Raw genomic sequence first — 23131 nt, 5'->3', positions numbered from 1 at the left:
GGCAAGGGTCACCCCAGCCTATGATTGGATAGTAAAGAAACAGCAACATAGTGCTGAGGTCAGCCTGTGCTCCCCCTCATATCTGCCATCCCCCTGGTTACTGTGTAACGTAGTGGATATTTTGCAGTGCTGAGAATGCTACATTTGTGGGCCAGAAATTCTTTATTTCACCTATTTATAAACAGAAATCATCAGATTACTGAAGTAAAGTATGTAATCCAAACTTTGGTGATGCAGTTTAAGATTATAAAAATGCATGGCCTTTATACTTGGGTAGGTGTTTACAATTCATGCACATTTCATCTTCTGGAAAAATAATCAGCTTTACATAGAAAAAAAACACAGGTCTTTACAATAATGGGCTATTGCTACAGATCATATTAAAAGTATGGTCTTATTTATCTTATATTTAAAAAAATGGTGCCAATTAAGTGCAGTAACCATTCTTAAACACTTCAGCCCCGGACCATAAAGACTGGGCCACTTTTTGCAATTCGGCACTGCGTCGCTGTAATTAACAGTTGCGCTGCCGTGCAACGTGGCTCCCAAATAAAATGTATGTCCCTTTTTTCCCCCCCCACAAATAGAGCTTTCTTTTGGTGGTGTTTGATCACCTTTGCGATTTTTATTTTTTGCGCTATAAAACAAAAAAAAAAAGCAATATTTTTTACTATAATAAATACCCCCAAAAAATATATGAAAGAAAAAAAAACGTTTCCCCCCCCCCTCCATTTTGGGCCGATACGTATTCTACATATTTTTGGTAAAAAAGAAAATCCCAATAAGCATTCATTGATTTGTGCAAAGGTTATAGCTTCTACAAAAAATAGGAGACGTTTTATGGCATTTTTATAAAAAAATATATATTTTTTTACTAGTCATGGTTGCGATCAGCGATTTTTATCGTGACTGCGACATTATGGCGGACACATCAGACACCATTGTCATTTTTAGAGCAATCAGTGCTATAAAAATGCACCAATTACTGTAAAAATTACACTGGCAGTGAAGGTGTTAACCACTAGGTGGCGCTGCAGGGGTTAAGTGATCCCTAGGAAGTGGTTCTTACTGTTAGGGGGCATGACTACACGTGACACATCACTGATGACCGTTCCCGATCACGGAGAAACGGTCATCAGTGACAGTGTCACTAGGCAGAATAGGGGAATGCCTTGTTTACCGCGGGAGGGATTCCCCCACCAACACTGATGGGGGAATTGAGCGATTTTCCTTTCCTGCAACACATGGTTGGAGGAAAGAAAAAAAACACATTCTATGGCCTGCCTAAGGTGCCAAAAAGCACACGTACCTAGGCTGCTTGTTTGTAAACCACAATAAGGTAACACATATTGGGTATCACCAGAGTGAAAGGAATAATTGTTCTAGGCTTTGGAGCAAGCTTGCAGGTGTGCCTCATACCAAACGGCTCGCTATAATGGCACACAAAAAAAAGAGGGAGGAGCCAAGAACACCAGCACAAACCCCAGAAGAGGAAGTTCAGGGCCGCTCAATGAAATCCCATTGCACAGAGCAAGTAGAACATGTTTGTTATTTTAGGGGGAAAATGTTAGCCTTTAGAACCGCTTAAAGTGTAATTAAACCCTCCTATCGTTTTCAGCCAAGGAAGCTGCCATTTTTTCCTCTGTTTAATCTACAGCTGCCATGATGCTGCACATGTGATCAGTTAAGACACCAGCCATTGGATGGTTTGACAGTTTGGTTGAGAGCGCAACCAATGGGAGTGTTACATTTCCGACACCAGCCTGGTTTACTTCCGCTTTAAGCTCAAACTGAGGTTGCAGCAAGAGGAGTCCATCCTCATAAGAGCAGGGCTACTACCCAAGACATGTGCCATGTCCCCTCCCCTAATAACCAACAACATAAACTTTACTACTAAATAAAAAAATATATGTGTAAGGGTTGTGCATTATAACCCTAACAGTATTTGTCTTTTACAATCGGCACAATATTAACTTTGGTTGCCTGATCGTCTATGAACTAGTGAGATTTTCATAACAGAACACAATGGGGAAGATTCACTAAAATGGGTGTGCTCAGAATCTGGTGCAGCTGTGCATGGTAGCCAATCAGCTTCTAACTTTAGTTTTCTGTCCCCCGGTGCCTCTGCACTGAGAGCAGGTTCTCAGGCAGAGCTTTCCGTGGGTTAGGGCCGCAAATTACTTGTCTTGCCTTGGGTGCCGACAATACACGCTGTAAAAAGGTATACAACCGCTTTGATAATAAAACCTGGAGGCCGATTTGTTTCTATGCAGAGCTGCACCAGATTTTGCACGCTGCAGTTTTAACAAATATCTCCCAATGTGTGTAAAAAAAAATAAAAAAATAAAAAAATTATGCATCAAGACACCCATTTATCACACACAAAAGATAAATACTGAAGTGTAAAAATATATAATTTACAGAAATGATACAAACAGCTGCAATGACGGTTGGAAAAAAAATGCATTGTCTACAAAATAGCACCACCTGCAGGCCTAGAATGGCATTAGTCTTCAAATGTCACTTTATATTTATTTCACCTGCAGTGTCACTTTATGCTTATTTCACTAAATGGTTTATGCATATACCCTCTTGAAAGAGTATTACTTATTGGATAACAAGGTTTTATTACATTATGACACTTGAAGTAAACCTGGCGCCACATGAGACAAGCGTCACTGTCCACAGCTATAGTCCACCACTAGAGTCCCCAAAGATGGTATGCAAAGTCATGCTTTTTCTGAAAATATAAATTTGCACAGAGCCACAGGTCATTCAGACACTGAGTACCGTTTTACAATTTGGGCTGCGGAAAAATAAATGTTTGCTCAGTACCCAGGCTCACATTTTCTTTAAATGGCTTGCTATGACAAATGGGGCTCACTTTTGGGACCACTTAAAGAAACTACATGTGCTGTGCAGCTTCCTTATGGTTGCATTGCTTTGTGTGTCACAGCAACATATTTTCTTTAACAAGCCACTTTTGCATCATGGGCATCAATAGTTTCATTGCTTAGAAGAACTTACTTTGCTGTGCAGTAATTTGATGTCAGCTTTCTTCAACTAATTAAAAAAAAAATGGTTTTGTTGGATAGTACAGTTTTTTGGCCCACTGCCAGACAATAGTCCTGGCATTGCGTATCTGTCCCTGCCTACTTAAAGCCATTTACAAAATGCAGGTTGGAGAGAATGGTGTGTATGTTGTGAAAGGCCAAGTATAAGTGGGGGCATACATAGATGGTATCTGCAATACTTACAGAGCTGGTGTCAGCAGGGCAACAAAAGGGAAGCTGTACTACGCAGAAAAACTAAAAAGAAGGTTTGTAAGCCGCTTGAAGAAGGCAAACAATAAAACACTGCACAGCAGTGATTGACACCTGCTGAACCCTTTAAGGTTTTGGAAACGAAGGTGCTCAAGTTGGGCGTTATTAGGGTGAATGCCTACTTTAGAGGTTTTCTGTTAGAAAAGGGACATTCAAAAGAACATTCTCTCCCTAACTACTATTTGGGTTTACTGAAAAACAAATGGATTTTTAGGTGAACTGATATTAAAAAACAGTAAAAACTGGTGAAAAGATTGAAGACCATTACAATGTAATTGCATTAAACAAGCAGAAACTTATGATGCTAACACAATTACTCAGATTTGCTAGTTTTATGAAAAGGAGAAATCACAATATTTGAACGATGTACTTGATTGAACATGATGTTAACGTAGACCATTGCAGGTTTGGGCTATCTTCTTTGAAGAGAACAATCTGATAAAACTCTTCTATTAAAAAGGAAGAGAAACAATATCAGACGCTCATCCATCATTTTTTCTTTTTCTTCTTTTCAGATGTTAACAACTTTTGTTTTACTTCTGCTTCTGGAAGAGCACCAAGTCGTTTGCCTTTTGCTTTCTTTACTTTTTCTTTAATGGCATTCACATCAATCTTGGTGGAAGTGGGCTCTGAAAATATAACAGTTCATGGGTTAGTACTAGAATACAATTCAGGTGGTGATTTAAAAAAAAAAAACACACACACACACAACATAGCAAGAATTTCCCTATTCTTTTGATCCTATCATTATACTGAAATATCCAAATTTGCACCAAACTATTTTTTTACAGCCACCTAAAGACTTAGTCTATAAAAATCAGCATTTCCGCTCTGCTATCACAATTATACATGTGCAAGGCGAATGGATGGAAAATGCCAGCATTTTTCACAAGAATGTTTGTTAAAAACTTCCTGTTATGTGTATTCCACAATTCAACAGATGCCGTTACTCCTAGAAACATACTTCAATCTTTTCATGTATTTCAATAAACAAACACCAAAGCTTGCAGTAAAAATGTCACAGTACTTTATACCATACCAACAAAATTATGTTACTGTAACTGTGTGTGTTTTCTGTTAACGGCACACAGAAGAGATCATTTTGGAAGATTGTTAATGCTCCATATAACCAGATTTATACTGCAAAGAATCTGCTTAAATATAAAAGCTTTAAGTAAAGAAAAGCAGTATACACTATGCTGTCAGTCATATTGTCAACTGTAAATCCACCATGGCTCCTATTACCTTCCTGGGGCTCCATTACTGGTTTCTCCTCTGGTGGGATAAATGCTTTGTTTCTCTCTTCCTGACGTTTAGACAGAGCTGCTGCTTGTTTGGTCTGGAGGTTGAAAAATAAAGAAAACATTTTAGTTAAAAAAGTATTCTTTTACATACTACTACTACTACTTAAAAGCAAGAAGGCAAACCTGATTTATCAGTTTAGAGCAGAGATTTTCTTTAAAATACAAACACACAATTATACATTTTAAAAAGTACAGTAGTAGACATTACTCTTATATCGTCCAGTTTCTTTTTCCTCTTCTGACTTTTTCTCAGGAAGTACTCTCCACTTTCCAGGTCCTTGTCAATCTATAAAAGCCAAACAGGAAAGTTTTAATGAATTCAAATGTCAAAATACATGTTTTTAGAAGTGACATACATGCTACCATGTTACAATAGTTGTTGCAGCATTTTACCCACAGACAGACATTTACCCAAGTATGCCCATTGGCTTTAACTTCAACTGTACAAGGGGCCATGAAAGTCATTAGCTAATTTCTTACACTGCAGTGATAGTTATTTTTCTACTACTTAATTCTGTATCATATCACTAGTGTCACATGCTGTAAAACAAACCTCTGTTAAGAAAACAAAAAACATAGGCAAGAAAATAGTGCTCGATCTGTGAAAAGCACTGGCAATAAACTGCCACCATAAATGGGAGTCTTGTAAGGCATTCTTCAGTGCTGGCTGAGACCCCAGACCAGTGGTCAGAAACCTGTGGCATGCACAGCAAAGCGGACGTGTGTACAACTCTCCAATGGCATGCAGGATCTTACAGGACCTTTGGTGTTTACCCAGGGAGCGCTGCAATCTTCCTATGTTATCTGCACGATTGGGCTATCAGTTTGACAATTTGGGTCCTGCTCAGCACTCCTTTATGAAAGTTACTATTGTAGCTTTCATTCATAAATTAAATTTCAGGCGAAAACATGAAGGGATAGAGGCAATTGGGATCCATCACTCCTCCATGATAAGGTGTGTGGCTGGCCTGATCCTCCATGTCCTTCACCCTACCTCTTCTACCCTGAGCCGCTGGGATATGTGTGGGCATCATGGCGGCGCAGCTATAGGTCCGTTGTCTCCAAAACTGCATGCAAGGCCACCATTATTATTATTTTTTTCTGCACCAACATGAATTCTATGGTATTCTGCTGCACAGACACCAATGTTGGGGGTTGTTATTGCAATCACTGACAGACATTGGGCGTCCTTTACACAATTAAAACTTTGTTGTTCAATTATTAGTGGTGCAGCAAAATGAAAATTTTGGTGCCAAAACCGAAAATGGCCGTTTTTGAAAAACATTTTTATATATATTTGTATTACTGTATATTTGACTTTTTAATATCATGAATTTAAATAAATATGAATTTATTGGTCGGCAATATCGGCACCTTGCAAATGCAAAAAAAAGCTCAAGAAAAATGCATCCTGTTAAATTCTATGTATGTCTTCACACTGGTCATTTGCGCTTACGTTGTGGTGTTAAAATTTTGCTTGCTGCATTTTTGGTTAGGTAAAAAATCTGCCATTGAAAACGCAGCAAGAACGCATCAATAATGCGCCGGGGTACGTTTTTGATGCAGCTTTTGACTCGCATGATGTATGAAAAACACACCATAAGCATGATAAAATTGTGTGTGTTTTTTTTAGGCGCCATTATCGCCACCTTTTTTCTCCATCTGCAAAATGCTGATAACCACATTTCTGGCCAAATCACAATTTACTATCTGAATTTTCATGTTCATCATTGAAAGTGTGAAGCAGACATTTTGTTCTATAGATCTGACACTCATTTTCCTACAAATTTTATTTTTTTCAGTACACTAGGCTTAAAAGACCTGAAAAAAAAAAAAGAAATGTCCTGCTTTTTTATGACACATTTTTCTTTTATTTACCAATTGACAAAAGTACCATACCTGGCTATCTGGCTGTGGTGGTGGGAATGGTGTATATGCTTTCTTGATTGTCTTTTTCTTTGGTTCTTTCCTCTTGCTCACATTTTTATGTTTAAATGTTGGCAGAAACCTGTCCCAGCTTTTTGTTCTCAGCTCTGGGTCTTTTGCCAACTCTCGCTTGATCATTAAAGCCTATAGAATACAGCATAAAATCATTGAAAAATTCAGATATTACCTTTCAACCACCATACCACAAAATCCCAAGAGTTAATCCACTAGTGAAAGTGGATAAGCACAGTACAACTTTTTTTAGGTTCACATCGGTCAGACATGCCAAATCGGCGGCTAATGATGGCAATAGCACTGTCCGAATCAGTGCTGTACCGCACAGATTTTGGCGACTTTGGATGCCATTTCAACAGACATCTGTGCAGGAACCCGCAGATGTCCGTTAAATCATCCCCAAAGTCAGAACGCATTGCTGCCGCTTGAAATCCTGCGAGTTCAGCTAACTCACCTGATTTCTAACCCGCAGCAAAGCAAACCTAGGCTAATGGCTGGACATATTCTCAAAGAAAAAATACAAAACCACCTTTACCTTAATGTTATATATAGGATGGATATTCTTCAGGGTGTCCAGAACAACTTTTCTAACCTGTAGGGGTAAAAAAAGAAAAAAAAAAAAGTATTGCCACTGGAAAAATGCAAGGCAGGTATTATGCAAGCTAGAATAAGTCGGATAAGAGGTGATTTGTATAGCATGGACACTGAAGAATAACACTGTGGTCTACATAAATACTTTTTTAACAACATACAGGTCATACTAACCTGCTCTCTGTAATAGTTTTTCACAGAGCAGCCCTGATACTCAAAACGGCTCTCCTGGCTCCTCCACCCTTCCCCATAACAAGCTGCTTTCTATGGGAGCACGTGTGCGTGTTTGACACACACACAGTGCAGCTCCACCTTTCGCTCCCTCCTCACAGGCTGTGATTGACTACCATTTGTTCCCGCTTCTGCCCCCATGTGAGGAGAGAGCAGCTGCTCTTGGGCACAGTGCTGGATCGAGAACGGGCTCAGGCAAGTATTTGGGGGAGCTTAGAGCACAGAATACATTAAGGTAAAAAAAAAAAAACATCTGCCTTTAGAACCACTTTAAAGTATATGAACATACACTCTACTCTCTATAAGCTTAAGCATACTGGCTATCCCCAAACCTAACTTTTAGCTTCAGGGTCAGAGCGCAAACATAACCCTGTTCCTCACAAGAACACTCCTGTATTGGTCAAAGTCTTGATGTTGTTACATTGAGAAATGAAAGGCATGCCAGAGCTCTGACTTTTGGGCTGAAAGCTGATATCTGAATACAGACTTTCCTGTGTTTACTGTCTCATTGGTCCCCAAAGCCCTACTCCCTAAAAGCCATTGTTTCCGTGCAATACACTGATGATAGCCAACAAGCCTAAAACAGCTAAATAAAAAGTCTAAAATAAAATGGACAGCTATAAACGAGACGTTCTGGATGTACAGTTGGCCAAGGGGGGGAAAAAAATGGATTTGCATGCCTCTGCAGAGCTCAGCGGCTGCAAATGAAAAGGTACGGTGCTCACGCCTAAAATGCTGGCGGTGAGAATCCAATGGATGGCTTGATCTGGCAAAGGGGCAGGATGGAGCTATTCAGAATGTTGCAGAGTTTCTTGTGCAGGCTACAGTGACCTACAGGTATGGCAGATACATTGAGGATTTTTGAAACCTGCTGCTATTACTGTTACCTACTGCAGCTTCTTAATTGCATAGCCTGTTTTTTTTTTTTTACAAACCTTTTAAGCCCACCTCACCATAACTTGTAGGACTTGGGCTTGTTTTTAACCGTCAAATTCAGTGGGTTAAAATAAAAAATAAAACTACAAAAGTTTACTTTTCCCTTCAAACATTAAATGGCATTTGCTTACCAGCAAAGTATTTTACAATTCTGTAAAACCCATCCTCAGTTCTATTGTTGTAACTTCAGTCTATTACCGCTGCTTTGTCCTAAAGACCAAGGGTAAATTTTTCTGATACTGCAGTTATTCCTCTGAATCTCATCTCTACTTCATAAGTGCCCAAATTACAGTTGCAAGAAAAAGTATGGGAAAGATATGCATTTCTGCACAAATTGGTCATAAAATGTGATCTGATCTTCATCTAAATCACAATAGACAATCACTGTCTGCTTAAACCAATAACACAAAGAATTAAATGTTACCATGTTTTTATTGAACACACCATCTAAACATTCACAGTGCATGTGGAAAAAGTATGTGAACCCATAGACTAATGACATCTAAAAGAGCTAATTGGAGTGAGTTGTCAGTCAACTGGAGTCCAATCAATGATATGAGATTGGAGGTGTTGGTTACAGCTGCCCTGCCCAATTAAAAAAAAAAAAACGCACACACACACACACACACACACACACACACAAGTTCTGGGTTTGCTTTTCACAAGAAGCATTGCCTGATGTGTATGATGCCTTGCACAAAAGAGCTCTCAGAAGACCTACGATTAAGAATTGTTGACTTGCATAAAGCTGGAAAGGGTTATGAAAGTATCTCCAAAAGCTTTAAATCAGTCCACGGTAAGACAAATTGCCTATACATGGAGAAAGTTCAGAACTGCTGCTACTCTCCCTAGAAGTGGCCGTCTTGAAAAGATGACTGCAAGAGCACAGCGCAGACTGCTCAATGAGGTGAAGAAGAATCCTAGAGTGTCAGCTAAAGACTTACAAAAGTCTCTGGCATATGCCAACATCCCTGTTAGCGAATCTACGATACGTAAAACACTAAACAAGAATGGATTTCATGGGAGGATACCACAGAGGAAGCCACTGCTGTCCAAAAAAAAAAAAAAAACATTGCTGCACGTTTACAGTTTGCACAAGAGCACCTGGATGTTCCACAGCAGTACTGGCAAAATATTCTGTGGACAGAAGAAACCAAAGTTGAGTTGTTTGGAAGAAATACACAACACTATGTGTGGAGAAAAAGAGGCACAGCACACCAACATCAAAACCTCATCCCAACTGTGAAGTATGGTGTTTGGGCTGCTTTGCTGCGTCAGGGCCTGGACGGATTGCTATTATCGAAGGAAAAATGAATTCCCCAAGTTTATCAAGACATTTTGCAGGAGAGCTTAAAGGGTCACTAAAGGAAAAAAAATTTTTTGCTGAAATGACTGTTTACAGGGTATAGAGACATAATAGTGAACTGATTCTTTTTAAAAATGATTACAAATAGATAAAAAACAATCATATAATGCACCTACAGTTTAGTTTTCGTTTTTGATGTTGTTTCCTGATGTACAGAGCCAATAGAGGGCAGTGATGCTTTGTCTAAAACCCCTCAGCACCAATCTAGTTTTGTTTTACAAACATTAATCACAACTCCTTGATTAGTCACCACAGTGAGAAATCAGGAACCAGACAACCAGGAAGTGTCCAGAACAGAGAGGAATTACAGCAACATCAAAGCAAAAACGAACAATGAGGACATGAAACCAGGACTGCAGTAAGGTAAAGGAAGCTATTTAGCTAAAAAAAAAAAAATATATATATATATATATATATATATATATATATATATATATATATATATATATATATATATATATATATATATATCTATCCTTTAGTGACCCTTTAAGGCCACCAGCTGAAGCTCAACAGGAGATGGGTGTTGCAACAGGACAACGACCCAAAGCATAGAAGTAAATCGACAACAGAATGGCTTAAACAGAAGAAAATACGCCTTTTGGAGTAGCCCAGTCAAAGTCCTGACCTCAACCCGATTGAGATGCTGTGGCATGACGACCTCAAGAAAGCGATTCACACCAGACATCCCAAGAATATTGCTGAACTGAAACAGTTCTGTAAAGAGGAATGGTCAAGAATTACTCCTGACCGTTGTGCACGTCTGATCTTCAACTACAGGAAACGTTTGGTTGAAGTTATTGCTGCCAAAGGAGGTTCAACCAGTTAATAAATCCAAGGTTTCACATACTTTTTCCACTTGCATGGTGAATGTTTACATGGTGTGTTCAATAAAAACATGGTAACATTTAATTATGTATGTTATTAGTTTAAGCAGATTGCGATTGTCTATTGTTGTGACTTAGATGAAGATCAGATCACATTTTATGACCAATTTGTGCAGAAATCCATACAATTCCAAAAGGGTTCACATACTTTTTATTGCAACTGTATAAACTGTGTGCTGCCTACATACCAACTAATGCAGTACAATTTTAAGTAAATGAACACACTGTGGATGCAATTAGTGTCAATCATTTTAGATGTTCACGTTTCTTTCTTTTCTGCAGCCACAACAGGACACTTCTACAGTTCACGTATTGTTAAATGATGGATGAAAGGGATGCTGGGAATGTACTGGTAAGTAAGATTTAACATACAGTAATTATACTTAGAACAATGGGAAATAAATCCATTGTCTTTTATGGACACCTGTGGACTAAAGATATATTCCATTTCCCTGGGGTTCCTTAAGCTGGTCCTACATGGATCGAAAATCAGCTGGTATAGCAGGGACCGGGCGAATTTCAATCCATGTATGGGCAGGTTTGTTGTATACAAGTTGATCTAATAAACTTATGTACAAACAGCCTGTTGGGTTTTTCCCATACAATCAGTTCCACCGGCTATAGCCAGCAACATTGATCATTCTAAAGGTTCCCTGTCGGCAGAATACAATAGCTCAGCGGGAGTGGAAGTAAAATGTGTGGATGGGGGAAAATCTGCTATTTTTTTTATTCATCCTGCTGGTTAGACAAAAAAAAATAATAATATATGAATGAATGAATGAAAACTTATATAGCGCAACACATGCAAACTTAATCGCCTCTGGGCGCTTGTTGTTCCTGTCTCCTTTGGTATCAAAAGACATTGAGTCTTGATCTTTCTCCTGAAAGCCAAGTGGTTCTCCTCCAACCGAATCATGTATGGCCTGCCTTAGGTGTTAAACAACCATGTGCACTTCCTTTCCATGAATACATTACCTAAAAGAGCAATGGAACTACTCATACACATAATACTTGTGAAAATATAAAGCATTTTTTCTTTTACCTCTTTAAGGCCGTTAAAGGGTCCAAGAGCAGATACAGTATTTCCCTGAACCATTATGTAACAGTCTGTGAGAAGCTCCAGGGCCTGAAAAGAATTATAGAATAAATAGACAGACATTCTTATTAAAACAATATTTCTAGAGCAGAGATGAAAGTTCTATAAAATACCTTCAGAGTAGATCCCTTAGGTCCCAAAAGCCGTTGTCTCCTTTTAATAAACCTTTCCCTATTTTGAACTAACGTGCCAATTTTAATAATGTCACAGGCCATGTCGTCTTGGAGAATCCTTACAGCCTGAGGGAAAGAAAGGTGAAATAACAGTTATCAATCATTTTCTTCTCATATGGCAAACAAAATCACAGATAACTGCATCAGGCAACATTAATAGTAATGCCTATATAATGGGTAATCAAAAGTGAAGATTAGGATTTTGTGACAGTACATTCTGAGACAAATGCAAGTAAAAATGCATCCTTAAAAGAAAAAAAACATTACAGACAACCATCAAATCAAGCTCTAACAAATAACTAGTATGGAATTTATGGCTAATTGTTGTCCAAGTATAAATTCATGAAAGGGTAAAACATGCAGATCATGTGTTTTCTTCAGTTACACGGCTTAAAGCCGATTTCCATGTTTCCTGTCACTTTAAAATAGTTTGTTTGGACTAAGCTGGTTCAAAGGAACTATTTCCTTTACTAAATCCTGCTGTGTCTCCAAGCACTGTATGTACTGCTTCAGCTACACAAAGTGCTGGGCTGCGGCTTCCCATCTCACACCTGAAACAATGTAGACTCGGTCTGAGCCACACTCAACCATTCATAGGCAGCTTTGGATTCTGTGACCCTGTATGAAGCAATTATTGTGGCGTTACTGAAAGTAGGGAAGGATCCGACAGTAGCAACTTCTTATAGACCAATTTCTCTGCCCCTTCTATCACCCAAAAAACCTGGCTGATCCTGCCTGGCTATATATATATATATATATATATATATATATATATATATATATATATATATACACACACACACATATACATACATACATACACATACACATACATACACACACACACACACACACACACACACACACACACACACACACACACACATACACACATATACATATACAGGGTCACAAATAATGAAAAACATCCCCTTCTCCACTATCTGAAAAAAGGGTTACAATTTTAACTTAAAGTGGTTGTAAACCGTTTACAACCACTTTTAAGGCTTACCTGTAGGTGCAAGAAATATCTCCCAAACCTAAAAGGTTTAAGAGATATTTTCAAAAAATAGCGGCACCGAAGTCTACGGTGCATGCGCCGTAGACATCAGGGGCACTGAGCGTGCTGCTAACGGTATCATGCCGTTAGTGGTGGCATGCGCAGGAGTGATGTCATCGCTGCTCCGGCCAGTCACAGCGCCGGAGCAGCGATACCCGGAAGTCACTCTGGGTATCATGGCGGCGGCAGAGGAGGCGAACGAGGGCTGCTGCGGGAGCTTTGAAGTAATTCATAATAAGCTAGTATGCTATGCATACTAGCTCATTACGCCTTTGTCTTGCAGGTTGTCTTTTTTTTTTTTTTTACAAGAGGGTTTACTTCCTCTTTAAGGCAGAGAAAGCAAAAATAACAAAATACAGTTTTAGGCTACCAAAATGAGAGCTGCAGAGGACTCTTAAAGTAGAACATAAAAAATAAAATACAAATATAGCACATAAAACTGCAAACATTTTTTAATTTAAAGGTTATTAAAAAGACCCTTGCATTTCAATCTGGAGCTGCTTTCATTTTTCAAAACTTTATTAAAGGAGGCACTCATTACACTGATGTATGAAATGCCCTCAGAAATATTTTCTGCTTGGTCAGCGACCACACTGACCAATTACTGCTCACTATTGCAGGCATTATTCTGAGACCTGGGCCATATACTGAATGGTACATCAGCAGACATGCAAGTAGCAGAGAACTTGCAGCTAGGACTCGAGGAGTGGGGAGGGTGTTCAGAGGTGGGGATGGACTCTCAGCACATAGGCCGCTCTGGACGCATTAAAGCCCACCTGCCTTGTCAGTGCATATATACATTACACGGCCATTAAGAGGTTAACATTTCCAAATTGGGGTTTCCTTAACCACTTAAAGACGTGTGTGTATGTGTATATATATATATATATATATATATATATATATATATATATATATATATATATATATACACACACACACACTGTGGCAGGCCATCTCTATTGCACGGCCTGTACGTCATTTCATGCAATAGATACTGTGGGGGCGTGCACCTGCTCCACGTAGCGGGGGTCCACCGGCCACCCACCACAGAGAATCAGAACGGGGGATCTGCCTAGGTAAAACAAGGCAGATCCCCATTCTGACAGGGAAGTACATAGCTATCTTCTGTTCCTTGTAAGCAGGAACACAGATCTATGTGTTCTTCCCATCAGTCATCCCCCACCGTGTTAGGAAACACTCAGAACACACTTATCCCTTTGATGGCCCCCTGATTTTAACCCCTTCCCTGCCAGTGTAATTTATACAGTAACAGTGCATTTGTTTAGCACTGATCCCCAAAAAGTGTCACTTCATGTCAGATTTGTTCACCGCAATGTCGCAGTCCCGTGAAAAGCTAAAACTTTTGCACAAACCAGTCAATACACGCTTATTGGATTTTTTTTTTACTCTACTGAAAAGTCGTTTCCCTGGTGCCTTGGCATTAGGAATTTACAAATTAACACAGTAAATGAGAGAGTAAAAGCAAACTCACCTGCTCAAACGGTACACTTCTGGCCAACAGCTTTATCATGTCCCTTGCCCTGATAATAACATAAGGGTCAAATGTCTTTTTGGTAGTGGCAACAGTCATACTGCCTTCAATTAAATCCAATTCTGCTTTCACATACTGCAAAAAAGAAAACACTGGGAATTAGATATACTAATAATTCCTTCATCACAAAAGTCTATACTAGAAGACTGTCCCTGCCTATCAGCTGGTAAAGGAAGTATAAAGCCAACAGACAGTAAGAAAGACTAGTGGCTCTGCTTGAATTCTGATCTTCCCTTTCAGCAAACATAACATGACTAATACCTAGGTTTCTGGTCAAGTAACTGACCACTATACCTGGAGCTGTGGATTTTGCAGCAATTTTTTTTTTTTTTAACATGTTGTTAATTTTTCTGAAGATTCAGAAGAAAAACTGTCAATGGGGGACATCAACGGCAATAACTCCTTTTTTTAGTTGAAAGGGGTTGAAATCTTTCAGTTTCCTTGACTGAATCCCTAAAGTGAAGTTTTCGTTTCTCCATCTTTCAATGGGAAAGAAAAGAAGCAGAAATGTTCCATAAAAAAAAAAAAAAAAAATTATAAACACACAGTCTTCATGTCCCCTTGCTCCAGGCAATGACCTTCATCAAGCACCTGATCCCTGCTTTACAGAGATGCTGGTCATGTCATCAGAAAAACTGAACCACTGCCCTGCCATCATTCTGCTATAGGCCTGGTGGGGAGTGGTTAAATTGTCTCTCAGTCTGGTTCAGTAGGTTACACAATCATGTGGAAGACTGCGGACTTTACAGTTGCCCAGAAGAGTCATTAACACCCTCCACAATGAGGGGAAGTCACAAAAGGTCATTGCTAAAGAAGCTGGCTGTTCACAGAGCAGTGGCGTAGCGTGGGGGGCACGAGGGGGGGCCTAGGCCCCGGGCGCAACATCTGGGGGGGCGAAATCTCACGCCAGTATGTGTCACCTCGCTCCGTACTCCTAATTTTACTCTTCTGCGACTCCCACGCTCCGGCCACCATGTTCAGTCTCAGGTCGGCTGGGCTCTGAGGAAGAGGTCCTTTGAACCTCAAAACGCGCAAGCCAGCAGTGATACACCTTCATCCCCCCATTTGGAGTGTTGAGGGGTATTCACTACAGCGTTGTTGACAAGCCTATGATGCTGCTTTCTTTGTGAGTAGTGTATTACTTTATTACATTTTTATTCTATTAACTTGTTATTATGGTAACACACTAGGCTGGTGCGCCTTTCTCTCTTCTTCTCGTCCTCAGTCTCGGGCCGGCCCCATGCGCCCTGTGATTAGGCGAAAGGGGTCATGTGCGGCAGGTGGGGCTGGCCTACCAATCGCGGGAGAGCGGGGCTGGCCTTCACTGTGAGCTGTGGATGCTGTCTTCTCCTCCCCCTCTATGGGTCACCGCTCATGTCCCCGTTGGTGCAAGCAGTCTGGCAGTGTGACAGGCGGCAGCGCAGAGACAGAGCAGATCATGAAAAAAAAAAAAAGGGTAAGAGACTCGTCACTCGTGAGTTTTGTTGCTGGCGGGGGGTGGATATGGTCAGGGGAGAGAGGGAGCAGCCATAAAGTCAGTGTATAGTGTAATGTGTTGTGCGTAGTGTATTGGTCTGTGGGTAGAATACTGTGTAGCGATCAGTATGTAGTGTATTGTGTAGTGGTTGTGGGTAGTGTATTGTGTAGTAGTCAGTGGATAGTGTAGTTTGTGTAGTAGTGGTCAGTATAGGAATCAGGTAGGTCAGTGTGGCGTGTAGTGGTCAGTGTGGCATGTAGTGGTCCGTATAGGAATCAGATAGGTCAGTGTGTAGTGGTCGATGTAGGAATCAGGTAGGTTAGTGTAAGGGTCCGTATAGGAATGAGATAGGTCAGTGTATTGTATAGTGGTCAGTGGTTAGGGTAGTGTAGTTTATTGTGTAGAAGTATAGTGTAGTGGTCAGTATAGGAATCAGGTAGATTAGTGGTCAGGTAGGCCATTACTATTGTAGAAAGGGAAGTGACGCAGGGAGTGCCAAAAGTCCACAGGTTAGGGAGGCGCAAATTACTTGCCCTGCCCCGGGCGCTGACAACCCACGCTACGCCACTGTCACAGAGTGCTGTATATCAAAGCATACAATTGGTAAGTTGAGTGAAAGGAAAAAAGTGTGGTATAAAAAAGGTGCACAAGCAGAAGGGATAATTGCAGCCTTGAGAGGATTGTAAAGCAAAGGCCATTTAAGAATTTGGGGGAGATTCACAAGTGGTGTCAGTGCTTCAAGAGCCACCAGTGGTCCAAAGGCCTCTTTTCAGATGAAAGTAAAAAGTTGCATTTAATTTGGAACTCAAGGTCCCAGAGTCTGGAGGAAAATTGGAGAGGCACAGAATCCTGGACCATAAGGTCCAGTGTGAAGTTTGCACAGTAAGTGATGATTTGGGGTGCCATGTCATCTGTTGGTATTAGGGGTGTAACGGATCGTCATTGATCCGTGATCCGCACGGATCAATGACTTCGGATCGGCACACACGTGATCCGTGGTGTGCCGCGGGACTGCAGAGCAAAGGGGTAAAAAAACACATTGAAATTGTCTCCGCTGTTTGCACACAGCCCCGCCTGCTCCTAACCACGCTGTGATAGACAGAATGCGTGTCCAATGCGCTGATGTGTTTTGTCTATTACAGCGTGGGCTTAGGAGGAGGTGGGGCTGTGTACGAGCAGGAGTGGAGACGTTTAAACATACGGGCGGTGAGTTCAGTTGGTTTCTAGCAGAGAATGTTCTGCTGCTGTCCATCCGTTCCCCCCACACTTCTCCCTGCTGGCTCTGATAACCCCCCCCCCTCCCGTCCGTCCGTTCCCCCCCCCCCCCTCCAGCTGCCTTCCGTCCATTCGTTCCTCCTCCCCCAGCTGACGAGTCTCCTGTCCTTGCTGCAAATAGCACACAGTGAGATGGGTAAGCTATGCTCTTCCCCATCTCAACTGTGAGGACTGTTTTTGGAGCTGACAGGGTTAACAAAGAGAACCTGTCACCTTCAATTGCTATGACACAGGGAATTGTTTTCTCTTGTGTAATAGCAATAAAGTTAAATGTAAAAAAAAATAAGAAATAATTCAATTAATAAAAAAATAAGTAATTAAAAAGTAAAGAAGAAAAATATTAAAAATAAGAAAATTATACAAAAATTAAAAAAGTAAAAACGACAAGCTACAAAAAAAAAAAAAAGTGATAATGTAATAAAAAAAAAAAAGAAGAAACAAAAAAATATTTGAACTAACCGTGCCGCCCCTGCCATCCAACTGCTATTCTCCGGGGGGTGGTTCGGTTGGTGGGGAGGGGGTGCATTGCAAAACCTGGCCTTGGGGTGGCAGGGAAAGGAAATCCAGCCCTGCTGGCTGCCCTCTCACTTCTTCCACCCTGGCGAGGCGGCAATTTGGGGCACAGTGAGGCGGCAATTTGGGCACAGTGAGGCGGCAATTTGGGGCACAGTGAGGCGGCAATTTGGGGCACAGTGAGGCGGCAATTTGGGGCACAGTGAGGCGGCAATTTGGGGCACAGTGAGGCGGCAATTTGGGGCACAGTGAGGCGGCAATTTGGGGCACAGGGAGGCGGCAATTTGGGGCACAGGGAGGTGGCAATTTGGGGCACAGGGAGGCGGCAATTTGAGGCACAGGGAGGCGGCAATTTGAGGCACAGGGAGGCTGCAAATTTTTTTTTTGCTGATCCGAAAAATGATCCGATCCGTGACTCCTGATCCGAGGAACGATCCGAACCGTGAGTTTTTTGATCCGTTGCACCCCTAGTTGGTATTGGTCCACTGTGTTTTATCAAGTCCAAAGTTAGCGGAGCCCTCTACAAGGAAATTCCAGAGCACTTCATGCTTTCCTCTGCTGACCAGCTTTATGGAGATGCTGATTTTATTTTCCAGCAGGACTTGGCACCTGCCCACACTGCCAAAAGTACCAATACCTGGTTTAATGATGATGGCATCACTGTGCTTGATTGGCCTGTAAACACTCCCGACCTGCATGCTATACTATACATGGACATACTTTTCAGTAATAAAAATCCTTTTTTTTTTTTTTTTTTATTGGTCTTATGTAATATTCAAATTTTCTGAGATACTGAAATTCGGGTTTTCACTAGCTCCAAACTATAATTATAAAAATGTAAAGAAAGAAATGCTTGAAATATCACTGTGTGTGTAATGAATCTATAGAATATATGAGCTCCACTTTTTAAACTGAATTACTGAAATAAAATTAACTTTTCTGAAAAGCACCTGTATATCAAATAATTTGTCAGCCGGAGCAATGGCAGATGTGTAAAGTAGCAAGTAATAACATCATTACCATTACATTGGCAACGCACACAAACTGTATGTATCTGTGTATTTAGCAGTGTTGCTTGAGTTCCACATATTTGCTGCCAAACACAAATGTCTTTATCTGCAAATTATTATGACTGGTAAAAGATACTTACACTTTCCGCCAAAGCTTTCTGCACTAATGGCCAGCACTCCTTCAGATAAGCTTCTCTATATTTGGGAAACAATGTGGCAAAGCTGCTCTCCTCCAACAATCCTTTAGGGTTATGCTCTCTAGTGAAAGGCTCTTCTTTCCAGCCATCTGGAACCGTAAGAAGTTCAGATTCATCTATAGCTGTATGAAGGCAAGAAATACACTATTATCAAACTCACATGTCCCCTACTTATACAGAAACTGTATAGAATTATTAAGAATTTGAAAACATTTTTTTATTGGATGTCCTCTTGTTGATAGAGTTGTGCTCCAGCATTTGATATATACCCTTTAGAATAGACAGTGTGTGTCCTGTATTGTCCTCTGCCCCCCTTCACATTACTACCCATTCTTTCTGAATGGACAGGGCCCTAAATGAAGTAGCACGCGGTACAGCATGACAACCCGTCTTCCCGCAACTTACCACAGACTTGGACTGGCTACCTGGTGCTGGACACTGTACCTGTCGCTCCTGGGCACACTGCAGCCAAATGGCCCATTGTGCAAGGGGCCTTAACCCTTTTGCTGCCAGAGCCAATGTTTGCATTTTTTTCACACGTTTAACCAATCGTTTTAAGCATAAAGATTACATAAAACCCCCCAAATCATTATATATTTTCTGAAAGCAGAAACCCTAGAGAGCAAGTTAGTGGTAGTTTTATTTTTTATGCACTAGTAAATAAGATACCCAACATATTCAACCTTAAATTTGTGTGCCTGTGAAATGCTGACACTTCAGTACCCTATATTTTCCATAGGGGACGCTTTAAAAGCTCCCTATAAGTCATCAGTTTAGCACTCAGCGATATGGAGGAGGTCTAGTGCTAGAAATGTTGCTCTCACTCCAGCGTGCACAGCAATATGTAATATGTATCGCAATTGATGTTTTCATGCATTGGCACCCCCAAAGTGTGTGTTTACATTTCGTATGTGCATATCAGTGGAGGTGCCTCAAAAAATGTTTTGGGGGGGTATTTTTTGTGCATTTTTTTACAATTTAAAGATTTTTTTTTTTCTATAACATTTTACACCCATATTCGGGGTGTAACATGTTATGAATATACGGGCCCCCAATCCCTGCTGTGATAGACTGGGGATCTTCTCTCAGTATCAGCTGCCACAATTAAAAAAAAGACGGGGCTCTGTCACACCCAGCCGCGTCACTCATTCACAGTCCTCTGTGAATGCGGCTGTCGGCTTGTAGTTTTCAATGAACTACCATGGCGTGAGAGTTGTGGTTGTTCGAGTCTTCCTATCAGAATTAAGGATGAGCTCCGGCGTGTTCACATAGAACACGTGCAGAGCCCGCCAGGAAGTCGGCACCCGCACTGCGCTAATCACAGCCAGGCAGACATTTCCCGATCTCTGCAGCCGAGCATCGGACAATGTCTGCCTGGCTGTGATTAGCGCAGCGCGGGTGCCGACTTCCTGGCGGGCTCTGCACGTGTTCTATGCGAACACGCCGGAGCTCATCCTTAATCAGAATGTATTGAAATCCTTGTACAAGTCATGAGTAAGCAGATACACTGACAGAGCTGCAGGAGTCCTGAATGGCACCAGCGATCTGCTGATTACTGGTGCAATGGTTTACAGGCTCCTGCAAAAAAAAAAGTGCATTTATTTATTTTTTAAGTTCACTTATTCTTTAATGAGACATCAGAAGTCTAAAGGACACTGGATGTCACCCCTGTGCTGTACTGAATGTAATGCAGTGCAGATTGCTCTGCATTACATTCTTTCCCAGCCATAGTGGCAAGGGAACCCAGTGTTCTGCCAAAACAGCCAACTCGTCAAAATCTCCAACCACGTTACATCCAGTGACTCTCCAGCAGCAGTAATTGCAGATTTTGACAACTTGGCTGTTTTCACAGGACACTGGCAGCGTATACACTATGGTACACGATATAATGAGTGGACATTGTTAGTCCGCCACCTAGTAACCAACATGGCCGCCTCCAAGCCAGTGACAACATTTTTACTCCTTAGCCGGTGTTCTGTCAAAACAACCAACACGTCGTGTACCGTAGTGTATACACTGCCGGTGTTCTGTGCAAACAGCCAAGTCGTCAAAAATCTGCAATTACTGCTGCTGGAGAGTCACCAGACGTGACGTAGTTGGAGATTTTGTCGAGTTTTTCACATCGCTTTCCAGGTCAGCAACTAGAAGGGGGAGGAGAGCAGGCACGTGACCTCCTCGCTACCCAGCAGCACCCAATATGCAGGTCCCACTCCCGCAGAAGGGCAAACGGAGCCCGGAATACATGGCTGAAGTGAGCAAGCAATCGGGCAGGAATGTTTCCATCTGACAGGCGGGTCTCAACTTGTCAGATATAAACACTTATGGTGGCTGCAGCCCCCGGGAGCATGTGTTTAACCCCCACTGTCAGGTCTAAGGATGAGCTCCGGCGTGTTCGCATAGAACACGTGCGGAACCCGCCAGGAAGTTGGCACCCGCGCTGCACTAATCACAGCCAGGCAGACATTTCCTGATCTCTGCAGCCGAGCATCGGGAAACGTCTGCCTGGCTGTGATTAGCGCAGGTGCCGACTTCCTGGCGGGCTCCGCACGTGTTCTATGCGAACACGCCGGAGCTCATCCTTAGTCAGGTCCATACAAGATCTAGGTAACCAAGCTGGGCTGTGCGCTGTTCAGCCATTCAGAGGAAACTTTATATTTTATAAATGTTATCTGTGTGCCTCTCCACCTCAGCCTTGTATTTATTCATAGAAAACAAAGCTCCCTGTGAATAGCGGAGCAGCACTAATTTTCTCCAGGAACGGGAAGTTCTCACTCTGCTCCCAGAACACAGTGCTGTATACTGTAGCTGAGGCTACATACAGACTATACATGAACTCCTAGCTATATCTGTTGAAGTGAACAGGTCAGTTGGAGCAGTCTGGTCCAAATTAACTATTTAAAGTTACAAAATGCCTGGAGTTGGGCTCTAAAAATAAGGTCAGACAGGATGCAGATTGTAATGTACGGGGGGGGGGGGGGGTCTCTAGTGGTCAGCTCTATTCCTCCCATGTGTGTATATAACTGCACTGTAAGGTTGCCACATCATCCCTTTAATCCAGGACACATTACACAGGTTCTGTGGCTAATTAAGGTGGTAATGAAACTCACTTGGTGCCTTATCTGCATTAAATCAGCCTCATAACCTGTGTAATTCATGTGTCCTGGATTAAAGGGATGATGTGGCAACCCTACAGCACTGTAAGCGCTCTCAATGCATAAGGATATGCAGCACATGGCAGGTCAGTCACTACAAATGACACGGATATCCCCAGGCAAGGGCTCTGCACCTCACTCACCAGGCTTGCTTTCTCTCTGTTTCTTTTTACCGGCACCGGGCTGTAATTCCTGCTTCCCCTCCGCCATGCTGCTTCTACACACGTGACCTAAACAGCGGCGGCGCAACGCCAAACACCTTCCGCCGCACAGCAGTGACCGTGAGAGATTAGTTCCGCCTTCCTTTCCTTTCCCCTCACTGATCAGACGATGGTGGAATGTGTTCTCCCCGGAAATGCCCCTGGTTGTGAAAATTCATCAATATGACAATTAATAAATGGGATCAAATTACAATTCATTCTTTCATTAACACAGTGTGTTGAAAAAGTGTAGTTCATGCTGTACTTTTTTTTAGCACTGGGCAAATGCAATGCAGCATGCTGGTGTGAAATACAGTCAGAGAACCATTATTTTTTGCTTGTGATGCGTTGGGAATGGGCTCAAATATGTACACCGGTGCTTCTGGTGTGAATGAACCCACGGGCTCGTTAAGGCTGGGTTCATGCTAGTCCGAATTGGATGTAAAAAAAAAAAAAAGAATTGCTGGCTAAAAATAAATCACAAAAAAACGTGACCCCTGAGCCCCTCTCTGTTTTTTTGTGATAATTTTTTTAGCCGGCAATTATTTTTTTTCTTTTTCCCCCCCCCCCCCCCCAGAGAACACCAGACTTTTCAGTCTAGCATGGATTAGGAAGGGACAGCCCCATGCCATTTTTTTTTTTTAGATGGCGTGGGCCCCCCCCCCCCAAGACCATACCAGACCCTTCGGTCTAGCATGGATTAGGAGGGGACAGCCCCATGCCAATTTTTTTTTTAAAAATGGTGTGGGGTCCCCCCCAAAATCCATACCAGACCCTTAGCCAAGCATGCAGCCTGGTAGGTCAGGAAAGGGAGAGTACAAGGGAGCGCCCCCCTCCTGAACCA

General features: G+C 41.7%; 1 protein-coding gene across 1 annotated transcript; it reads right to left on the bottom strand.

Moving 5' to 3' along the window:
• Positions 1 to 2396: 2396 nt before the first annotated feature.
• Positions 2397 to 22416, bottom strand: KRR1 (KRR1 small subunit processome component homolog). The gene is made up of 10 exons (XM_040343974.1): positions 22231 to 22416; positions 18879 to 19057; positions 14404 to 14538; positions 11789 to 11914; positions 11622 to 11705; positions 7104 to 7160; positions 6527 to 6697; positions 4836 to 4913; positions 4569 to 4662; positions 2397 to 3952 (listed from the first exon to the last, which is right to left on the bottom strand). The coding sequence occupies exons 1-10, from the start codon at positions 22295 to 22297 to the stop codon at positions 3813 to 3815; spliced, it is 1131 nt and encodes a 376-aa protein (XP_040199908.1). The 5' UTR covers positions 22298 to 22416; the 3' UTR covers positions 2397 to 3812.
• Positions 22417 to 23131: the final 715 nt, after the last annotated feature.

This window comes from Rana temporaria, chromosome 3 (assembly GCF_905171775.1).
Source record: "Rana temporaria chromosome 3, aRanTem1.1, whole genome shotgun sequence".
Classification (NCBI taxonomy): Eukaryota; Metazoa; Chordata; class Amphibia; order Anura; family Ranidae; genus Rana; species Rana temporaria.
Note: the sequence above shows the minus strand (reverse complement) of the source record. Positions and strands in the feature narration are given on the sequence as shown.